Here is a 17,495-nt window from a genome sequence, read left to right as displayed (position 1 = left end):
AAGATGCTCTGTTCATGAGTCAGTGCAGACGAGATGAGCCAAACGGCCTCCTACTGCACTCTAGGGATTCTATGATTTCCAAAAGGCATTTGTCAAAATGCCACATAAGAGGCTGGTGCATTAAGTAAAGGCCAATGGAATTGGTGCAAGTGTGTTAACATGGATTGAAAACTGGCTGTCACATAGAAAACAGGGAGTTGGAACCAACGGGTCACTTTCAGAGTGGAAACCTGGAGAAGGAATAGAATGATACAAAGATAGGTGAATGGACATGTTATGACGAGGATATTTTGATTCTGCAGTGGGATATGGATAGATTGGGTGAATGAAAACCTGGCAAACGGACTTCAACGTGGGGAAGTGTGAGGTCATGTATTTCAGTAGGAAAAATCAAAATGGAGATTATCTACGTGGGGAGACACTGCAGGGTGAGTGAAGTACAGAGGGATCGAAGTGTTCTTTTGCACAAACCACAAAAAGCTATCAGCCAAGTCCCACAATCGCTAAAAAGGAAAATGGAATTTTGACCTTTATTGCAAAGGATTGGAGTTTAAAAACAGGGAGGTTTTGTGGCAACTGCACAGGGTGTTGGTGAGGCCTTGCCTGGAATACTGCGTACAGTTTTGATCCCCCTTACTTAAACAAGGATTATAGTAATATTAGAAGTCGTCCAACGGAGGATCACCAGGCTAAGTCCTGGGATGAGAGGGTTGTCCTATTAAGAGCAAATAAATTGTCTATTTATTCCTCGAAGCTTTGAAGATAAAGAGGTGACTTTATTGAAACATATAAGATCCTGAGGGAGCTTGACAGGGTAGACGATGAGATATTTTCAGATAGCCCCGAATAAGATAAAGAGTCAGTCATTTAAAATTGAGGTGTGTAGAAATTTCTTCTTGCATCCCTGGTATTCTCTGCCCCAGAGGGGTTGTGGAGGCTGGATCATTAGGAGTGGAGGTGGATAAATAGTTGATAAGCCTTTTCCTCGATCATTGGGAAAAGGCAAGGAGTTGAAGGCCGTATGGTTCAGCCAATGATCGGATTGAGTGGCTGGACAGGCTTGAAGGGCCTGGTGGCCATTCCTGCTTCTATTACTCCTAATGAATGGAAAGGGGGGAGAAAAGAAAGTGTTTTACTCACAGATGTTGGAGACAGGAGGAAGTCTGACTCAGTCTGAAGCTCAATCTTCATTCAGAGAGAGCAGCACCTTTCCTGTGCAGGAATGAGCAGCTCAACAAGCTCACTGACCAACTTCCGCAGTCAGACAATGGCGGAGCTTTGATTGGCTGGAGGACCAGATTCCTTCCGGTCCTCCAGCTTTTCCCATTGGCCAGAACGATTGAGAGACAGCGATCACAGCACAGTCCTTCCGGTCCTCCAGAGTTCCCATTGGGCAATCTACCCGCAGACAGACAATGGGGGGCGGAGGCCTACTTTGGGGGGGGCGGGGCGGGACATGCCGTCCCAGTCGCGCTGAGCTGCTGTCCAATGGGAAAGGCTGGAAGACAATGGTCAGGGCGCCGGTCCCGCCCCACGGCCGCACATGCGCATTCACTCCAAAAACCCGCACTTGCGCATTCACTCCAAAAATCCGCACATGCGAAGTCACTCCAAACACCCGCACATGCGCATTCACTACAAAAATATGCACATGCGCATTCACTACAAACACCCGCACATGCGCACCTTTGATTCAGTGCCCCCTCACCAGCTCTGGCCAATGGGAAGAATTGGAGGACCGGAAGGCCGCTGTTCTTCCAGCCAATCAGAGCGTGGGTTTTTGGGTGAATGAAGATGGGGCAACAGACAGATTGAAAATTCTTCCTGTTTCCAACATCTGAGAATAAAACACTGAGATCCGTCACCTGTCCTGGTTCATTCGCCAGCACCAGGTCAAGTACAGCCTCTCCTCTCGTAGGCTTATCCACGTACTGTGTCAGGAACCCCTCCTGAACACACCTAACAAACTCCTCCCCATCCAAACCCCTTACCCTAGGGATATTCCAATCGATGTTTGGGAAATTGAAGTCTCCCATCACGACAACTCTGTTATTACTACATCTCTCTAGGATCTGTTTCCCTATCTGCACCTCAACTTCCCTGTCACTATTGGGCAGCCTATAGAAAACACCCAGCAAAGTTATCGACCTTTTGCTGTTCCTAACTTCCACCCACAGAGACTCCATAGACAGTCCCTCCACGGCATCCTCCTTCTCTGCAGCCATGACACTGTTCCTGATCAACAGTGCCACTCCGCCACCTCTTATGTGCCCCTCTCTGTCCTTCCTGAAGCATCTGAATCCTGGCACCTGAATACCCAGTCCTGTCCCTGAGACATCCAAGTCTCTGTAATGGCCACCACATCACATTCCCAAGCAGCAATCCACGCCCTAAGCTCATCTACCTTATTTACTACACTCCTGGCGTTAAAATAGACACACCTCAGCCCCTCAGTCTGGACATTTCTCTTCTCCATCACCCGTCTAACCTCCCTCTCATACTGTCTACAGTCCTTCCCTACCCGGGAGCTAACCTCCTCGGTCTCAGTCTCCTCATCTCTATTCCCTCCCCCCATCCTTTCTAGTTTAAAATCCCCCCAGTAGCCCCTAGCCAGTCTTCCTGCCAAGATATTGGTCCCCCTGGGATTCAAGTGCCACCCGTCTTTACTGTACAGGTCACACCTGCCCCTAAAGAGGTCCCAATGATCCAGGAACCGGAATCCCTGCCCCCTGCTCCAGTCCCTCAGCCACGCATTCACCCTCCACCTCATTCCATTCCTGCTCTCATTCTCCCGCGGTGCAGGCAGTAATCCTGAGATTACTACCTTCGCGTTCCTCTTTCTCAGCTGTCTACCCAGTTCCCTATAATCCCTTTTCATGACCCCTTCCCTCTTCCTGCCTATGTCAATGGTATCTATATGAACCACAACCTCCGGCTCCTCACCCTCCCCTTTCAGGATGTCTGGGAAGCGTCCAGAGACATCCCGGGTCCCAGCTCCAGGGAGACAAACCACCATCAGCAACTCCCGTCTGCGTCCGCACAAATGCCTGTCTGATCCCCTCACTATGGAGTCTCCTATTAACACTGCCTTACTGCTCTCTTTCTTACTTTTTTGAAATACTGGGTCAGGCTCAGCTCCAGAGAGCTGGCCACTGCTTCCTCCCCGAGGTGAGCTGTCCCCCCCAGCAGTACTCAGACAGGAGTACTTATTTTGAAGGGGGACATCCACCGGCGTGCTCTCCATCACGTGAGCTTTCCCCTTCCTAACCGCTACCCACTTGCCTTCTTCCCGTTGCCCCGGTGTGACCACTTGCTGGTAGCTCCTGTCAATTATCTCCTCATTCTCTCTAATGAGACGAAGGTCCTCGAGCTGTATTTCCAGTTCCTTTACCAGGTCCCGTAGGGACTGCAGCTCCACACACCGAGCACAGATACGGATGTCTGGGAGACCAGGAGCCTCCAGGACCTCCCACATGTTGCATTGGGAGCAACGTACTGGCCTCACACTCATACTTCTCCTTTTTAGAAATTCAGAGAAAAAAGTAATTTTAAAAACTTATAAACTTACCTTGCCACACCCTTTTCGCTTAGGCCCTCTGAGTCAAAGCCCTTCCAGCTCACACAAAAACAAGCTTTCCTGCTCTCACTCCGAGCCTCTCTCTCTCCTTTTTAGGTTAGAGGAGGTGGGAGGGTGGGATACTCTACCTGTGTGGAGTATCGGGATTCCTCGCCGTTCCAATTTACGGTAAGGAAAAAGAAACTACCCAAGACTCTTTGCAAACTGCTTCCAGTTTCCAGAATAAAATTTTTTAAAAAATGAGCAAAGTAAGTTTTAAAAATCGCTCTAACTTACGCTCAAGCTCTCCTCTTACAAATCTCTTCCTCTCTTCAGTGCTCCCAAGGATCAGTGAGGATTGTGAATATATTGTCCTGGACAATAATTGGGATAACTCAGCTTGGGTGTGGTTGAATGGAATATATCAATCTGGTATCCACCTACAGTTAGTGAAAGTCTGGAATGTGTAGCTGGAAATCACTCCCTAACAGCACTGTGGGTGTATTTACTGGCATTGTAGCAGTTCAGGGAGGCAGTAAGAAATCTGACAACACCAGGTTTTAGCCCAACCGATTTATTTAATAGTAAACTCACAAGCTTTCGAGGTTCCCCTCTTCGTCAAGTGAATGGAGAGTTCTGGCCTCAGACAGAGCATAGAACAGCACAGAGAGTTTACAGATTACTGATTAGAATGTGAATCTCTACACCTAACCTGCTGTTCAAGTCTTAAAGAGGTTGACAATGTGAGTGGAAAGAGCACTAAGCACAGGTTAAAGAGATGTGTATTGTCTCCAGACAGCACAGTGAGTGAGGTTTTGCAAACCCAGGCAAGTCACGGGGGTTACAGATAGTGCGACATGAACGCAAGATCCCTGTTGAGACCGTCCTCATGTGTGCGGAACTTGGCTATCAGTCTCTGCTCAGCGACTCTGCGCTGTCGTGTGTCGTGAAGGCCGGGCATTTGGCATCTGATCTTCAGGTAAACATTCTCCAAGGCAGCCTTCACGACACACGACAGCGCAGAGTCGCTGAGCAGAGACTGATAGCCAAGTTCCGCACACATGAGGACGGTCTCAACAGGGATCTTGGGTTCATGTCGCACTATCTGTAACCCCCGTGACTTGCCTGGGTTTGCAAAACCTCACTCACTGTACTGTCTGGAGACAATACACATCTCTTTAAACTGTGATCAGTGCTCCTTCCACACACATTGTCGGCCACTTTAGGACTTGAACAGCAGGTTAGGTGTAAAGATTCGCATTCTAATCAGTAATCTGTAAACTGTCTGTGCTTTATATGCTCTGTCCGAGGCCAGAACTCTCCATTCACCTGACGAAGAGGGAGTCCCCTCGAAAGCTTGTGAGTTTACTATCAAATAAATCGGTTGGACTTAAACCTGGTGTTGTCAGACTTCTTACTGTGTTTACCCCAGTCCAACGCCGGCATCTCCACATCAGGTCACGTTGCCAGGGATTCCCTGGCTGACAAGGAATATCGAGGCACCGCTCAGATAAAAGAGGAAACATACGTTGGGTTTAGACGAACAGGGACAAGTGAATCACTCCATGTGATTACAAAGTGTAAGGGAACACTTCAGAGGGCAGTCAGGAGGGAGAAAAGAGGGTATGATATGGATCTGGCAGATAAGATTAAAGAAAATCCCAAGAGGCTCTGTAGCTATATTAAGAATAAAAGTGGCTACAGAGAGAATAGATCTCCTTAAAAATCAGCGTGGCCATCTGTGTGTGGAACCACAGGAGATCGCTGAGTTTTTAAATGAATATTTCTCCCCCTTGTTGACTGAGGAGAGTATCAGAGGTGCTAAAGGAATAAGAGGTTATGTACTGGGCCACACACCTATTACTTATACGTATTACAGGGGATGGATAGGGTAGAGGTAGAGAGATTCTTCCCACTCAGAAAGGATAGCAGGACTGGAGGGCACAGCCTCAAGATAAGGTGGGTGGGGGGGGACCAGTTTAGATCAGAGTCGAGAAGGGTGGTGAATCTCTGGAATTCTCTGCCCGTTGAAGTAAGAACATAAGAACATAAGAAATAGGAGCAGGAGTAGGCCATCTAGCCCTTCGAGACTGCCCCACCATTCAATAAGATCATGGCTGATCTGAAGTGGATCAGTTCCACTTTCTCGCTTTCTCCCCATAACCCTTAATTCCCCTGTCTATCAGAAACCTATCTACCCGTGACTTAAATATATTTAGCGAGGCAGCCTCCACCACTTCAACGGGCAGAGAATTCTAGAGATTCACCACCCTTTGAGTGAAGAAGTTCCTCCTCAACTCTGATCTAAATTTATCTTGAGGCTGTGCCCCCTAGTCCTGCTGTCCTTTCTGAGCAGGAAGAACCTCTCCACCTCTATCCTATCCATCTCTTTCATCATCTTACACGTCTCAATGAGATCTCCCCTCATCCTTCTAAACTCTAACGAGTACAAGCCCAGTGTATTCAGCCTCTCCTCATAGCTCAACCCCCTCAACTCCGGTATCAGACTAGTGAACCTCCTCTGCACTCCCTCCAAGGCCAAAATATCCTTGCGCAAGTGCGGCGACCAAAACTGCACACAGTACTCCAGCTGTGGCCTCACCAGTGCCCTGTACTGTTGCAGCATGACCTCCCTACTTTTATATTCAATCCCCCTCGCTATGAAGGCCAGCATCCCATTCGCCTTCCTGACCACCTGCAGCACCTGTAGGCTGGGTTTTTGCGACTCATGCACAAGGACCCCCAGGTCCCTCTGCACCGTCGCCTGCTACAGCTTTTTGCCCTGTAAGTAGTAGTCCTTCCTACTATTATTCCTACCAAAGTGGATAACCTCACACTTGCCAACATTGTATTCCATCTGCCAAGTGGTGGAGGTTACCTCACTGAATATATTTAAGTTCCGAGTAGATAGGTTTCTGATAGACAAGGGAATTAAGGGGAGAAAGCGGGAAAGTGGAACTGATCCACTTCAGATCAGCCATGATCTTATTGAATGGCGGGGCAGGCTCGAAGGGCTAGATGGCCTACTCCTGCTCCTATTTCTTATGTACTTTTGTACTTAGAACAAAGAACAACACAGCCCAGGAAACAGCCCCTTCAGCCCAATGAGCCCACGCCGCCCATTTTAACATTGTGAGTCCCCTCTTCCACCCATGACCCTTGTCTATGCTTATGGCACTCCACATTGGAAACCAGATTGAGGGGAGACTAATTTAGGGACAATTTGTTACACCAATCAGCCTAAGGGCACATCTTTGGGGTGTGGGAGGAAACCAGAGCACCCGGAGAAAACCCATGCAGTGGAGATATACTCGTGGAGAAATCTTCAACCTTAAAGTGCATTAAGGTAAATAAATCCCCTGGGCCTAATTAAAGTGTATTCTCAGATCTTTTGAGAGGTTAGGGAAGAAATTGCAGAGGCCCTTCAAGAGAGATTTGCTTCTTTCTTTCCACTGGCAAAGTTGTGGAAGATTGAAGTGTGGCAGATCTTGTTCCGTTGTTTAAGGAGTAAAGAGAAGTCTGGTGACTGTAGGCCGCTGAGCCTCACATCAGTGCTGGATAAGTTACTGGAGGGAATTCTGAGGCGCAGGTTCAGAGCTTGGCCTGGACCAGTTGGCCCAAGGGGCTGTTTCTGTGCTTTATTGCTCTATGGCCAGTGCTCCATTTGTTATCGGTCTTTATACTTCGAGCTAGCTTTCCCTCATACTCTCATTTTTCCTCCCTTGTCATTCTTTTCCTCATTCTTGGCCATTTTAAATATTCTGACCAATTGGCTGACCTGCCAGTCACCATCGTATGTGTCAGAATGGGCCAAGACTGAGGCAGCTGTGTTATATATATTTAAGAACATAAGAAATGGGAGCAGGAGTAGGCCATCTAGCCCTTCCAGCCTGCCCTGCCATTCAGTAAGATCATGACTTTAAAAAAGCTTTATTTAGAAAAGAGAATAGGCCAACGTTTGGAGCGTCAGAGTTCTCCACAGATGCTGTTAGACCTGCTGAGATTTTCCAGCATTTTCTGTTTTTGTTTCGCAGTATTTTGCCTTTAAATGTATTTATATATCCTTGTGGACTGTGTTAACAAATGAATTGTTACTAACTGATATATAAAGCATTATGGGATGTAGCTGGCTTGAGCACATTCCTATTTAGTCATTAAAGACACAATCATGGGGCATTAAACTTGCCGAGCAGAGCCTCTCATATCAGCACACATATTTGTGAGACTGCTACAAGTACAGACAAGTCAGAGATAAGAGTGTCCTGAGAGATTTATTGTGAAGGTTCAGGGATGGTTGGTCAGATGTAGTAATTCTCATTCCCCAAAAGCTGTGAAACCCTGTCTTACACACTCTCCCTCCATGCTGCATCTAATATTCTCTCTCCCAATTCCCCTGAAGGTGCTTATTGAAAGATCTCTGTCCTGGACACACACACACACACACACACACACACAGAGCTGACAGTCCCCACGCAGGCTGCCAGACAGATCTCTGTCCTGGACACACACACACAGCTGACAGTCTCCATTCAGGCTGCCAGACAGATCTCTGTCCTGGACACACACACAGAGCTGACAGTCTCCATTCAGGCTGCCAGACAGATCTCTGTCCTGGAGACACACACACACACACGGAGCTGACAGTCTCCATTCAGGCTGCCAGACAGATCTCTGTATGAATGAATGGAGTAACAATGTGCGGAATGTACTGACTGGAGGGGAATGAATGAATGGGCGGGGGCGGGGCTCCGGAGACGTCACCGCTAGAGCAGACTGATTGGCTGATTCAGGCCGGGCTCCATTGTGCCGTCACAATGACTCGGAGGGGCGTGCCCAGCACACCGCCTCCCATTGGCGGCCACGGGCACTGGTTACAGAAGCAGAACACTTTGCGCATTGGACACCAGCTGGCGGGTCAAAACCACACGTGGGCTCGGGTTCCGCCCCCCATTGTCTGCGTGCGGGGACATTGACCAATGGGAACGCCTGGAGGACCGGATGAGGCGCTGGTCCTCCAGCCAATCAGAGTCTGAGATTTGGCTGAATGGAGCTTCCTGTATTGTGGCCCAGCATTGCTGCTGCTCCTCCCTCTGTCTGAATGAAGACAGATTAATATTGGCCTGGAACTACCTTAGATATTTCCAGGCATTAATCTCCTGCCTATCAGAGTCATTAGTCGTTTGGATTTCTCTTCCACAGGGATCATTGGAGGCTGAGGCTCATTGAACATATCCCAGGGTGAGTTAGACTGATTTTTGATTTGAGTCAAGAGTTATGGGGAACAGCTAGGAAAGTGGAGAGAAAATTAAGGTAAAGAGGGATTTCCTCACTCAAGGATGTGGTGAAGTTTTGGACCACAAAAGCCCTCAGTCATCAAGCAATTTCAAGCCGGGGATTGATAAGATTTTGAGATATCGAAGACACTGGCGCATCGAGGCATCTGGGGGATAGCGTGGGAAATGTGGCGATCGGCCAATTCTCAATCAATGGTTGTGGCAATCTGATGGGCTGAATGGCCCAACTTGTTGCTTCTATTGCTTACGATTTCTGTGTGCTGGAGTGGAGGCAGTGAGCGTGGACCTGTCAATTGGCCTCAATCAGTATCTTCAGGAGAATTGGGAGGGTGAATATCAGAGTGAGAATGGAGGGAGAGTGCGTGTGGGACGGAGATTTACAGCTTTTGGGGAATGAGAGAGGAAAGAATGTTCCGTGGAAACTAGAATTTTCTGTCCTGAATTTCTGTTCTGACACTGATGACTTTTTTTCAACTCGTTTTACAGGATATTGAGAGAGGAATCGTGGGCAGAATTCTCAAAAGTCACATCGAGACGTGACAGAGTCACATTCCTTGGGACCTGAATTGTCCTTTGAATCCAGGAGAAGAAATGGCTGTCCGGTCTGTTGATTTGAAAAGATTTCAAACATCAGTGTGACTGGAAAAGCACCAACCGTGTTCCAGTGCACTGACTAAAGCGCTTTAACCAGTTACAAAGCCTGAATAGATATCACAGCTGGGAGAAACTGTACTTGTGCTCTGTGTGTGAACGAGGCTGCAACTGAGGCAAGATCACATGCACCATGGAGAAACCATGGAAATGTGCGGACTGTGGGAAGAGATACGGAGTCCCATCTAAGCTGGAAATACATTGGCGCAGCCACACTGGGGAGAGGCCATTCATCTGCTCTCAGTGCAAGAAGGAATTCAACCAGTCATCCAGCCTCCAGAGACACCAGCGAGTTCACACTGGGGAGAGACCATTTACTTGCTCTCAGTGTAAGAAGGGATTCAACCAGTCATCCCACCTGCAGAGACACCAGCGAGTTCACACTGGGGAGAGACCATTCACCTGCTCTCAGCGTGGGGAGGGATTCACTCAGTTATCCAGCCTGCAGACACACCAGCGAGTTCACACTAGGGAGAGACCATTTACTTGCTCTCAGTGTGGGAAGGGATTCACTCGGTCATCCCACCTGCAGAGACACCAGCGAGTTCACACTGGGGAGAGGCCTTTCACCTGCTCTCAGTGTGGGGAGGGATTCACTCGGTCATCCCACCTGCAGAGACACCAGCAAGTTCACACCGGGGAGAGGCCTTTCACCTGCTCGCAGTGTGGGAAAGAATTCACGCAGTCATCCCACCTACAGAGACACCAGCGAGTTCACACCGGGGCAAGGCCGTTCACCTGCTCTCAGTGTGGGGAGAAATTCACGCAGTCATCCCACCTGCAGACACACCAGCGACGTCACACTGGGGAGAGACCATTCACCTGCTCTCAGTGTGGGAAGGGATTCAGAGTTTCATCCCAGCTGCTGAGACACCAGCGAATTCACGAGTGATTCCAGGGGTTTGGATTCTGCTGTTACTGTTTCAGCTCTCAGTTATATCCAGGACTGTATTTTGTTCATTCTCACGGTTGGTCAATGGGGAGGGTTTCTTTCTGCTGGACTGGCCGCTCTCAGCCTCCAGTGGGCTGATTCTCTTTGAGTCTTGTTGCGAATACTTTGTTTTAAATTTCACAAGGATCACAGAGTGACAGGGTGTTAGGACGTTCAGGGATATTTAATGAGCATTTCTGTTTGAAATCTCCCCCCACAAATATCCATCCAATTTCCTTTAATTGTTTAGTGTCTCCATTTCCTCCACCCTCGGAGGCAGCAAGTTCCAAGTCATTACCATTCACTGCATCGAAATATTCTTCCTCACATTCCTCCCCCTACATCTCTGACCAGAAAGTTTAAATCTCTGTCCCCTTCGTCCCTGTCCCATCAGCGAATGGGAACAGCTTTTCTTTGTCCACCTTATCTAAACCTGTCAGAATCTTGTCCACCTCGTTCAAATCTCCCCTCAACCTCCTTTGCTCCAAGGGGAACAACCCCAGCCTGACATCGACAATAAAGAGCAAACTAACAGAATATGTTAATGCCTGAAATCAAATGTTGAATTTATGTTTTAAAGATATTGAGAATATATTGTCCTGGACAATGAAGGAATTGAGATATCTCAGGTAAACAAACACAAAAAGAGGCTGGAATCTGAAACAAAAACAGAAAATGGTGGAAAATCTCAGCAGGTCTGACGCATCTGTGGAGAGAGATTAGAGCCAACATTTCGAGTTTTCTCGAATGCTGAGGTTTTATGCACTCATTTTATAATTGAGGATTTATATCGGAACAAGTTAAATGTGGAAATTTTAAGCCTGGAGGAATTTGGAATAACTGTGAAAATTTTATCGTGTTGTCACCTCAACTCCAGATAAAGAACAAAGATTTTGCAGTTGGTAACGTGTTTGGGATTTTAAAGCAATAAAGACTAGATATTGCCAATAAAATCAGGCCCAGGAAGTTGGCTTAAAAAAGGTTTTTAAGAATGAAGGGTCTTGTATCTTATTTCAGTCAAGGATTTGTGAGCTTGTAGTGCTCGGTCACTTTAAGAAGCTATAGCTGAGAGAGAGAATGCTGAAGATTCATTGTTTGAAGTTTACGAGCCATGAGAACCTATTTGTAGATGTGTTTTATTATTGTTTTGGACTACGTTTTTTAAAATGCATCTTTCTGGGGAATTAACCTCACCTTGTGTCTTTAATTAAAGGCATTTCTGGAAGTTTAAAAATGGAACCACAAAAATGCTTAATGTTTCTGGTTATTGTTGTTGTAAAGAACACAGAACATTACAGCGCAGAACAGGCCCTTCGGCCCACGATGTTGCGCTGACCAGTTAAAAAGCAATGACCCTCTAACCTAAACCAAACCCTTTCCATCCATAAACCTATCCACGGATCTCTTAAACGCCCCCAAACTAGGCGCATTTACAACTGCAGCAGGCAGGGCATTCCAATCCCTCACCACCCTCTGGGTAAAGAACCTACCCCTGACATCCGTCCTATAACTACCCCCCCTTAATTTAAAGCTATGCCCCCTCGTGCTAGCTTTCTCCATCCGAGGAAAAAGGCTATCACTGTCCACCCTATCTAAACCTCTAATCATCTTATATGTTTCAATAAGGTCCCCTCTTAGCCGCCTTCTTTCTAACGAAAACAACCTCAAATCCCTCAGTCCCTCCTCATAGGACCTCCCCTCCATACCAGGCAACATCCTGGTAAACCTCCTCTGCACCCTCTCCAAAGCCTCCACATCCTTCCTATAATGTGGGGACCAGAACTGCACACAATACTCCAAGTGCGGCCGCACCAGAGTTTTGTACAGTTGCAACATGACGATGCGGCTCCTAAATTCAATCCCCCTACCAATAAACGCCAAGACACCGTATGCCTTCCTAACAACCCTATCCACTTGATTCCCAACTTTCAGGGATCTATGTACACATACACCTAGATCCCTCTGTTCATCCACACTATTCAGAGTCCTACCGTTAGCCCTATACTCTACACATCTGTTATTCCTGCCAAAGTGAATTACCTCACACTTTTCCACATTAAACTCCATCCGCCACCTCTCGGCCCAGCTCTGCAACTTGTCCAAGTCTCCCTGTAAACTAAGACACCCTTCCTCACTATCTACCACACCTCTGACTTTGGTGTCATCAGCAAATTTACTAATCCACCCAACTATACCCTCATCCAGATCATTAATAAAAATTACAAACAGCAGTGGCCCCAAAACAGATCCCTGAGGCACACCACTCGTAACTGAACTCCATGATGAATACTTACCATAACCACCACCCTCTGCCTCCTATCCGCCAGCCAAATCCTGATCTAATTTCCTAAATCACCCTCAATCCCATACATCTGCATTTTCTGCAGAAGCCTTCCATGGTGAACCTTATCAAACGCCTTACTAAAGTCCATATATACCACATCAACTGCCTTACCCCCATCCACCTCTTTGGTCACTTTCTCAGAAAACTCAATAAGGTTAGTAAGAACATGCTAAGTTTCTCTGCTTGTGTATGTGTGATATTTGTGAATTGCTTCAAGCTTTGAGGTTTTCTGTCTGTGATTTAAATCAAAGTTTTTTTTAAAAGCGTAATTAATAAAACTTTTTTTTCACGTTATATTTACTGACCAGAGACATGATTCCAGGATAGTTTACTAAACCTGCAGGAATTTTTATCCAGATACAATTCATACATGAGAATGATGGTTTTAATTTGTCTTGGTTATTTAAAATTTGGGAGATGTGAAATAATTCTGACCAATCCTGTGTTGGATTGACCTTGGGTTAAATTTCCTGTCAGGTCCAAAGATTTATTCCTGATGCAATTGACACAATGGAAAGGAAAATTCTAGGATTGGATACTGAAAGAAAAAGATTCAAATGTGAGATTATTAAATAGAAATGATTCCCAGACTGTGTGGTCATTAGTTTAAAACAAAGGAAGGGTGCTGATGTCCATTTGAGAACTTTTAATCCACCCCTTTTCAAACTAAGGGAGTCTGTGTACCAAAGAAAGCCCAAGGATGGTAGATAAGGGGGTCTGGAAAACACTATGATGGGGGCACCTACCTGTTCGTGAGATGATCACAAAGCCCATGATGCCCAGATACTAATTTCATTGCACCTATGTGTAATGTATGTCATCTATAACCATCCTGATTGGATTGTGTCCAGCTGGGATGGGCTGAGTAACTGGACAAGAGTTGATGATTTTCTTTGGGTGGAGTTGTACACGGTCAGCTCCTGTAGCTTCTCCCCACTGGCATAACTCAATAAACTGTTTATCGATTGAATCAGGTTTAAGTGTTGAATGATTCTTCTGAGTTCATTCCCTCCAACACACTGGGTACATTACCACTTCATCCTTGGGAGTGGCCTGATAGGCCGTAGTCCAGACTACAGGTGGACTTTGGGGGACCTTTCATGAATCATGTGTTTGGTGGTTATAGATGCGAATTCCAAATGGTTGGAAGCACAGATTATGAGTAATATTCCAGCTCCTGTGACAATAGAGAAGCTGTCAAATTTTCACAAGCCCTGGGTTAGCAGATCCGCTTGTTTCAGATAACGACACACTGTTTACAAGTGAGGTGTTTCAGGAATTCATGTAAAGGAATGGTATACACCATGTGTGTACTGCACCGTTTCATCTGGCTACAAATGGTCCAGCAGAAAGAGCTGTTCACACTCTGAAGGAGGGATTGAAAAGAATGGCAGGCGATACTTTAAGAACAAAGCTCCCAAGATTTTTGTTGCAGTTTCGTATCACGCCACAATCCACAACCAGACTCTCTTCTGTGGAATTTTTAAGTAGAGGGCTGAAGTCTCATCTGGATCTGCTTCATCCAGATCTCAGAGCAAAAGTGAGCAGGAGACAAGAAAAGCAGGAGAGACATGACTACCGCACCAAAGAGAGGCAGTTCAAACCGGGTGATCAGGTTTACATCAGGAACTTTGGGAGTAACGAAAGGTGGTTACTGGGAATAATTTTAAACCAAAGTGGTTCAGTATCTTGAGTGGTGAGACTGTAAAATGGACGAGTTATTTGCAAACACCAAGACCATATTCACTTGTGGTGTGACCCCGAGTCAGGAACAGTTTCAGGGTCAGCAACCATTACTGAGAACACGGCAGAGGGTCATGCTGCTGTGGATGTTCACCAGGAAATGGTTCCAGCTTTGCCAGTTGACTCTGCTGTGGGAGTGGAAGAGGAACATTCATGTCCAGATTCTCAAATGACCTCTTCATCTCCCATTCCAGATCCATCATTACGAGATTTACCAGTGGTATTATACAGGTCGCAATGCAATCACAAAGCTCCTGACAAACTTCCATGTGGTTAAAGACATTACTTTTGTTGTATTTCTGTCCTGATGGGGGATTGAAATTTAAGAGAAGGAGAAGTGTTACAGAGTGTTCTTCTCAACCTCTCTCCCTTCTGAGCACGTGTGGCCTTTGGGCAGGGTTTCAGTCTGCAACTCCAGGCTGGTTTTAACGCTCCTGTTTCCTTTTGTTTACCACTGTTTTTAAACTTTGTCATTTATTTATATAAAGAGCATCCTGCTTCAAACAATGCATTCGACTACCTTATTTGTGGACTGAAGTTCCCACAATTGTAAAGCAGCCAGATTAGTTAAATAGACAGCTTGAATTGTAAGACAATTAAAGAATAAATGATTCATAAATACAATGTTAGAAAGGCTAGAATGTAAATTTGAACACAAAAGTTTTTAACATTTAGAATTATAAACATAATAAGAATGGTTAAAATGCTGTTGGAATTATAAGATATTGTCTGATATGTTATAGGAAAAACATAACAAGACTTGTTAGGGTGGCCCGGTGGCACACTGCTTAGCACTGCTGCCTCAGCACCAGGGACCTGGCTTTGATTCCCAGCTTGGGTGAATCTGTGAACTTTGCACGTTGTTGCTGTGTCTGCCTGGTTTTCTTCCAGATGCTCTGGTTTCCTCCCACAGTCCGAAAGATGTGCTGGTTAGGTGCATTGACCATGCTAAATTCTCCATCAGTGTACCTGAACAGATACCAGAGTGCGGCGACTAGGGGATTTTCCCAGGAACTTCATTTATTAGTGTCACAAGTTGGCTAACATTAATATTGCAATGAAGTTACTCTGAAAATCCCCGAGGCGCCATACTCAGGTGCCTGTTCGGGTACACTGAGGGAGAATTTAGCAATGCCAATGCATCTAACCAGCACGTCTTTTGGATGTAGGAGGAACTCGGAGCACGTGAAGGAAACCCACACAGACAGATGCATCATAGAAAGCATTCAAGTCTGAGATCACAGACCAACCAACTCAACAACACCTTCTTCTCTACTGCCATCAGACTCTTGAATGGACCTACCTTGAATTAAGCTTTTCTCTACACCAGAATTATAGGGAGTGGGATAGCTTGATCTTGGAATTGGACGTAGCTCGGCACAACATTGAGGGCCAAAGGGCCTATACTGTGCTGTAATGTTCTAGCTATGACTCTAACACTATTTTCTGCACTGTCTCCTTTCTTTTTCCCTGATGTACTTTACAAACAATATGTTTTGTTTGTATGTTGTGCAAGAAACAATACTTTTCACTGTATCCCAATATAGGTGACAATAAATCCAATCAAAGACATTACCACTATGTCAACTTCTTCCCTAATTGGAGGAGGGCAGGGAGGTTGGAAGGTTAAGGGGCTAGTGGAGGTTCCAGAGGCTATCATGGAGAAAGTGGCTGCCTCCATGGAGCTTCAAGTACGATTCTGACTTACCTCCATGCAGGTCATGACCATAAACTGTAAACTTCCAGCCCTTGTCCATTCTTACATCCCGAGAACCAGCTCCCCCTCTCTCTGGCTTTGTGCTGATTATCAATCCGGCTGGGAGCCACTGGGTGGATGAGTGGGTGAAGGAATGTTCAATGCACATGAAGGAGATTGGGTGTGTTTCCCCATTTTTGTTTTGTTCACTTTTCCAATATTTATTTATTTCCATTTTTAACCAAAAGATATTCAAGTTGTAACACTGAAATCCAAAGGAGTTTAAATCTGTTAAAATCAATCCCCATTCAGTACACAGGAGGACTGGACCCAATTTTTTATAGTATAAATAAACACAAATCTTACAAGATGTTTATCAGGGGAATTGTTTTTCTGTGAGACCAGGGATGGTCAAACTCTGTCCCAAAGTTCAGATTAGGGCCCTGAGCCTGGGCTATGGGGCCACACACATGGAGCATCATTCACGGATGTCCTTCACCCCTGATTTAAATCACTCCACCATTGGTGGTCATGCCTTCAGATGCCTGGACCCTAAGCTCTGGAATTTCCTCCCTAAACCTCTCCACCTTTCCACTTCATTTTCCTCCCTAAAGACTGTCCTTATAACCAATCTCTTTGTATCATCTGACGCAATATGTCCTTTTGTTCCTGTGAAACTGCTTAGGACATGTTATTAAATGAAAAACTCTACATAAATATAAGTTGTCGTTCGAGTTCAGTGAGATCTGATTGCTTACTGTGCGAGTGAATCTGTATAAATGTAACTCAGGTGGACACAGTTTATTAGAACTGACCTGGGGAGAAGAAAGCTCTGAACTAACCACTGGACTTTCTGTTCTAACTTGCTTTTACACCTGAAGCTAAATGTTTTCCAGACACACTGGCTACCTACGGAAGAAATCTGAAATTTTAAACACCACCCCCCCTTAAATAAGGAAAAAAATATATATATACACATTGATATCAAGTACATGGCTATCATTACAATTTTTTTTATTCATTTGTGGGACATGGTCATCATTGGCTGGCCAGCATTTATTGCCCATCCCTAGTTGCCCTTGGTGAGCATCTAAGAATCAACCACATTGCTGTGGCTTTGGTGTCACATGGAAGCCAGACCAGGTAATGATGGCAGATTTCTTTCCCTAAAGGACATTTGTGAACATATATGCAGATATATGAATTAGGAGTAGGCCACTCAGCCCCTTGAGTCTGGTTTGCCATTCAGTAAGCTCATGTCTGATCTGATTGTAATCTCA

General features: G+C 45.9%; 1 protein-coding gene across 1 annotated transcript in view; it reads left to right on the top strand.

Moving 5' to 3' along the window:
• LOC145362482 (uncharacterized) overlaps positions 1–17,495 on the top strand; it is a 64,694-nt gene that overhangs the window by 38,466 nt on the left and 8,733 nt on the right. Inside the window, exons 6-7 of the mRNA XM_080218493.1 lie at positions 353–360; positions 9,641–10,381. Coding sequence (XP_080074619.1) covers positions 353–360; positions 9,641–10,381 — 749 coding nt within the window. The remainder of the gene's footprint in view (positions 1–352; positions 361–9,640; positions 10,382–17,495) is intronic.

This window comes from Carcharhinus amblyrhynchos, unplaced genomic scaffold (assembly GCF_965287045.1).
Source record: "Carcharhinus amblyrhynchos unplaced genomic scaffold, sCarAmb.v2.hapA scaffold_38, whole genome shotgun sequence".
In the NCBI taxonomy this organism is placed as follows: Eukaryota; Metazoa; Chordata; class Chondrichthyes; order Carcharhiniformes; family Carcharhinidae; genus Carcharhinus; species Carcharhinus amblyrhynchos.
The sequence above is the reverse complement of the archived record's forward strand: the minus strand, read 5'-3'. Positions and strand labels throughout refer to the sequence as shown.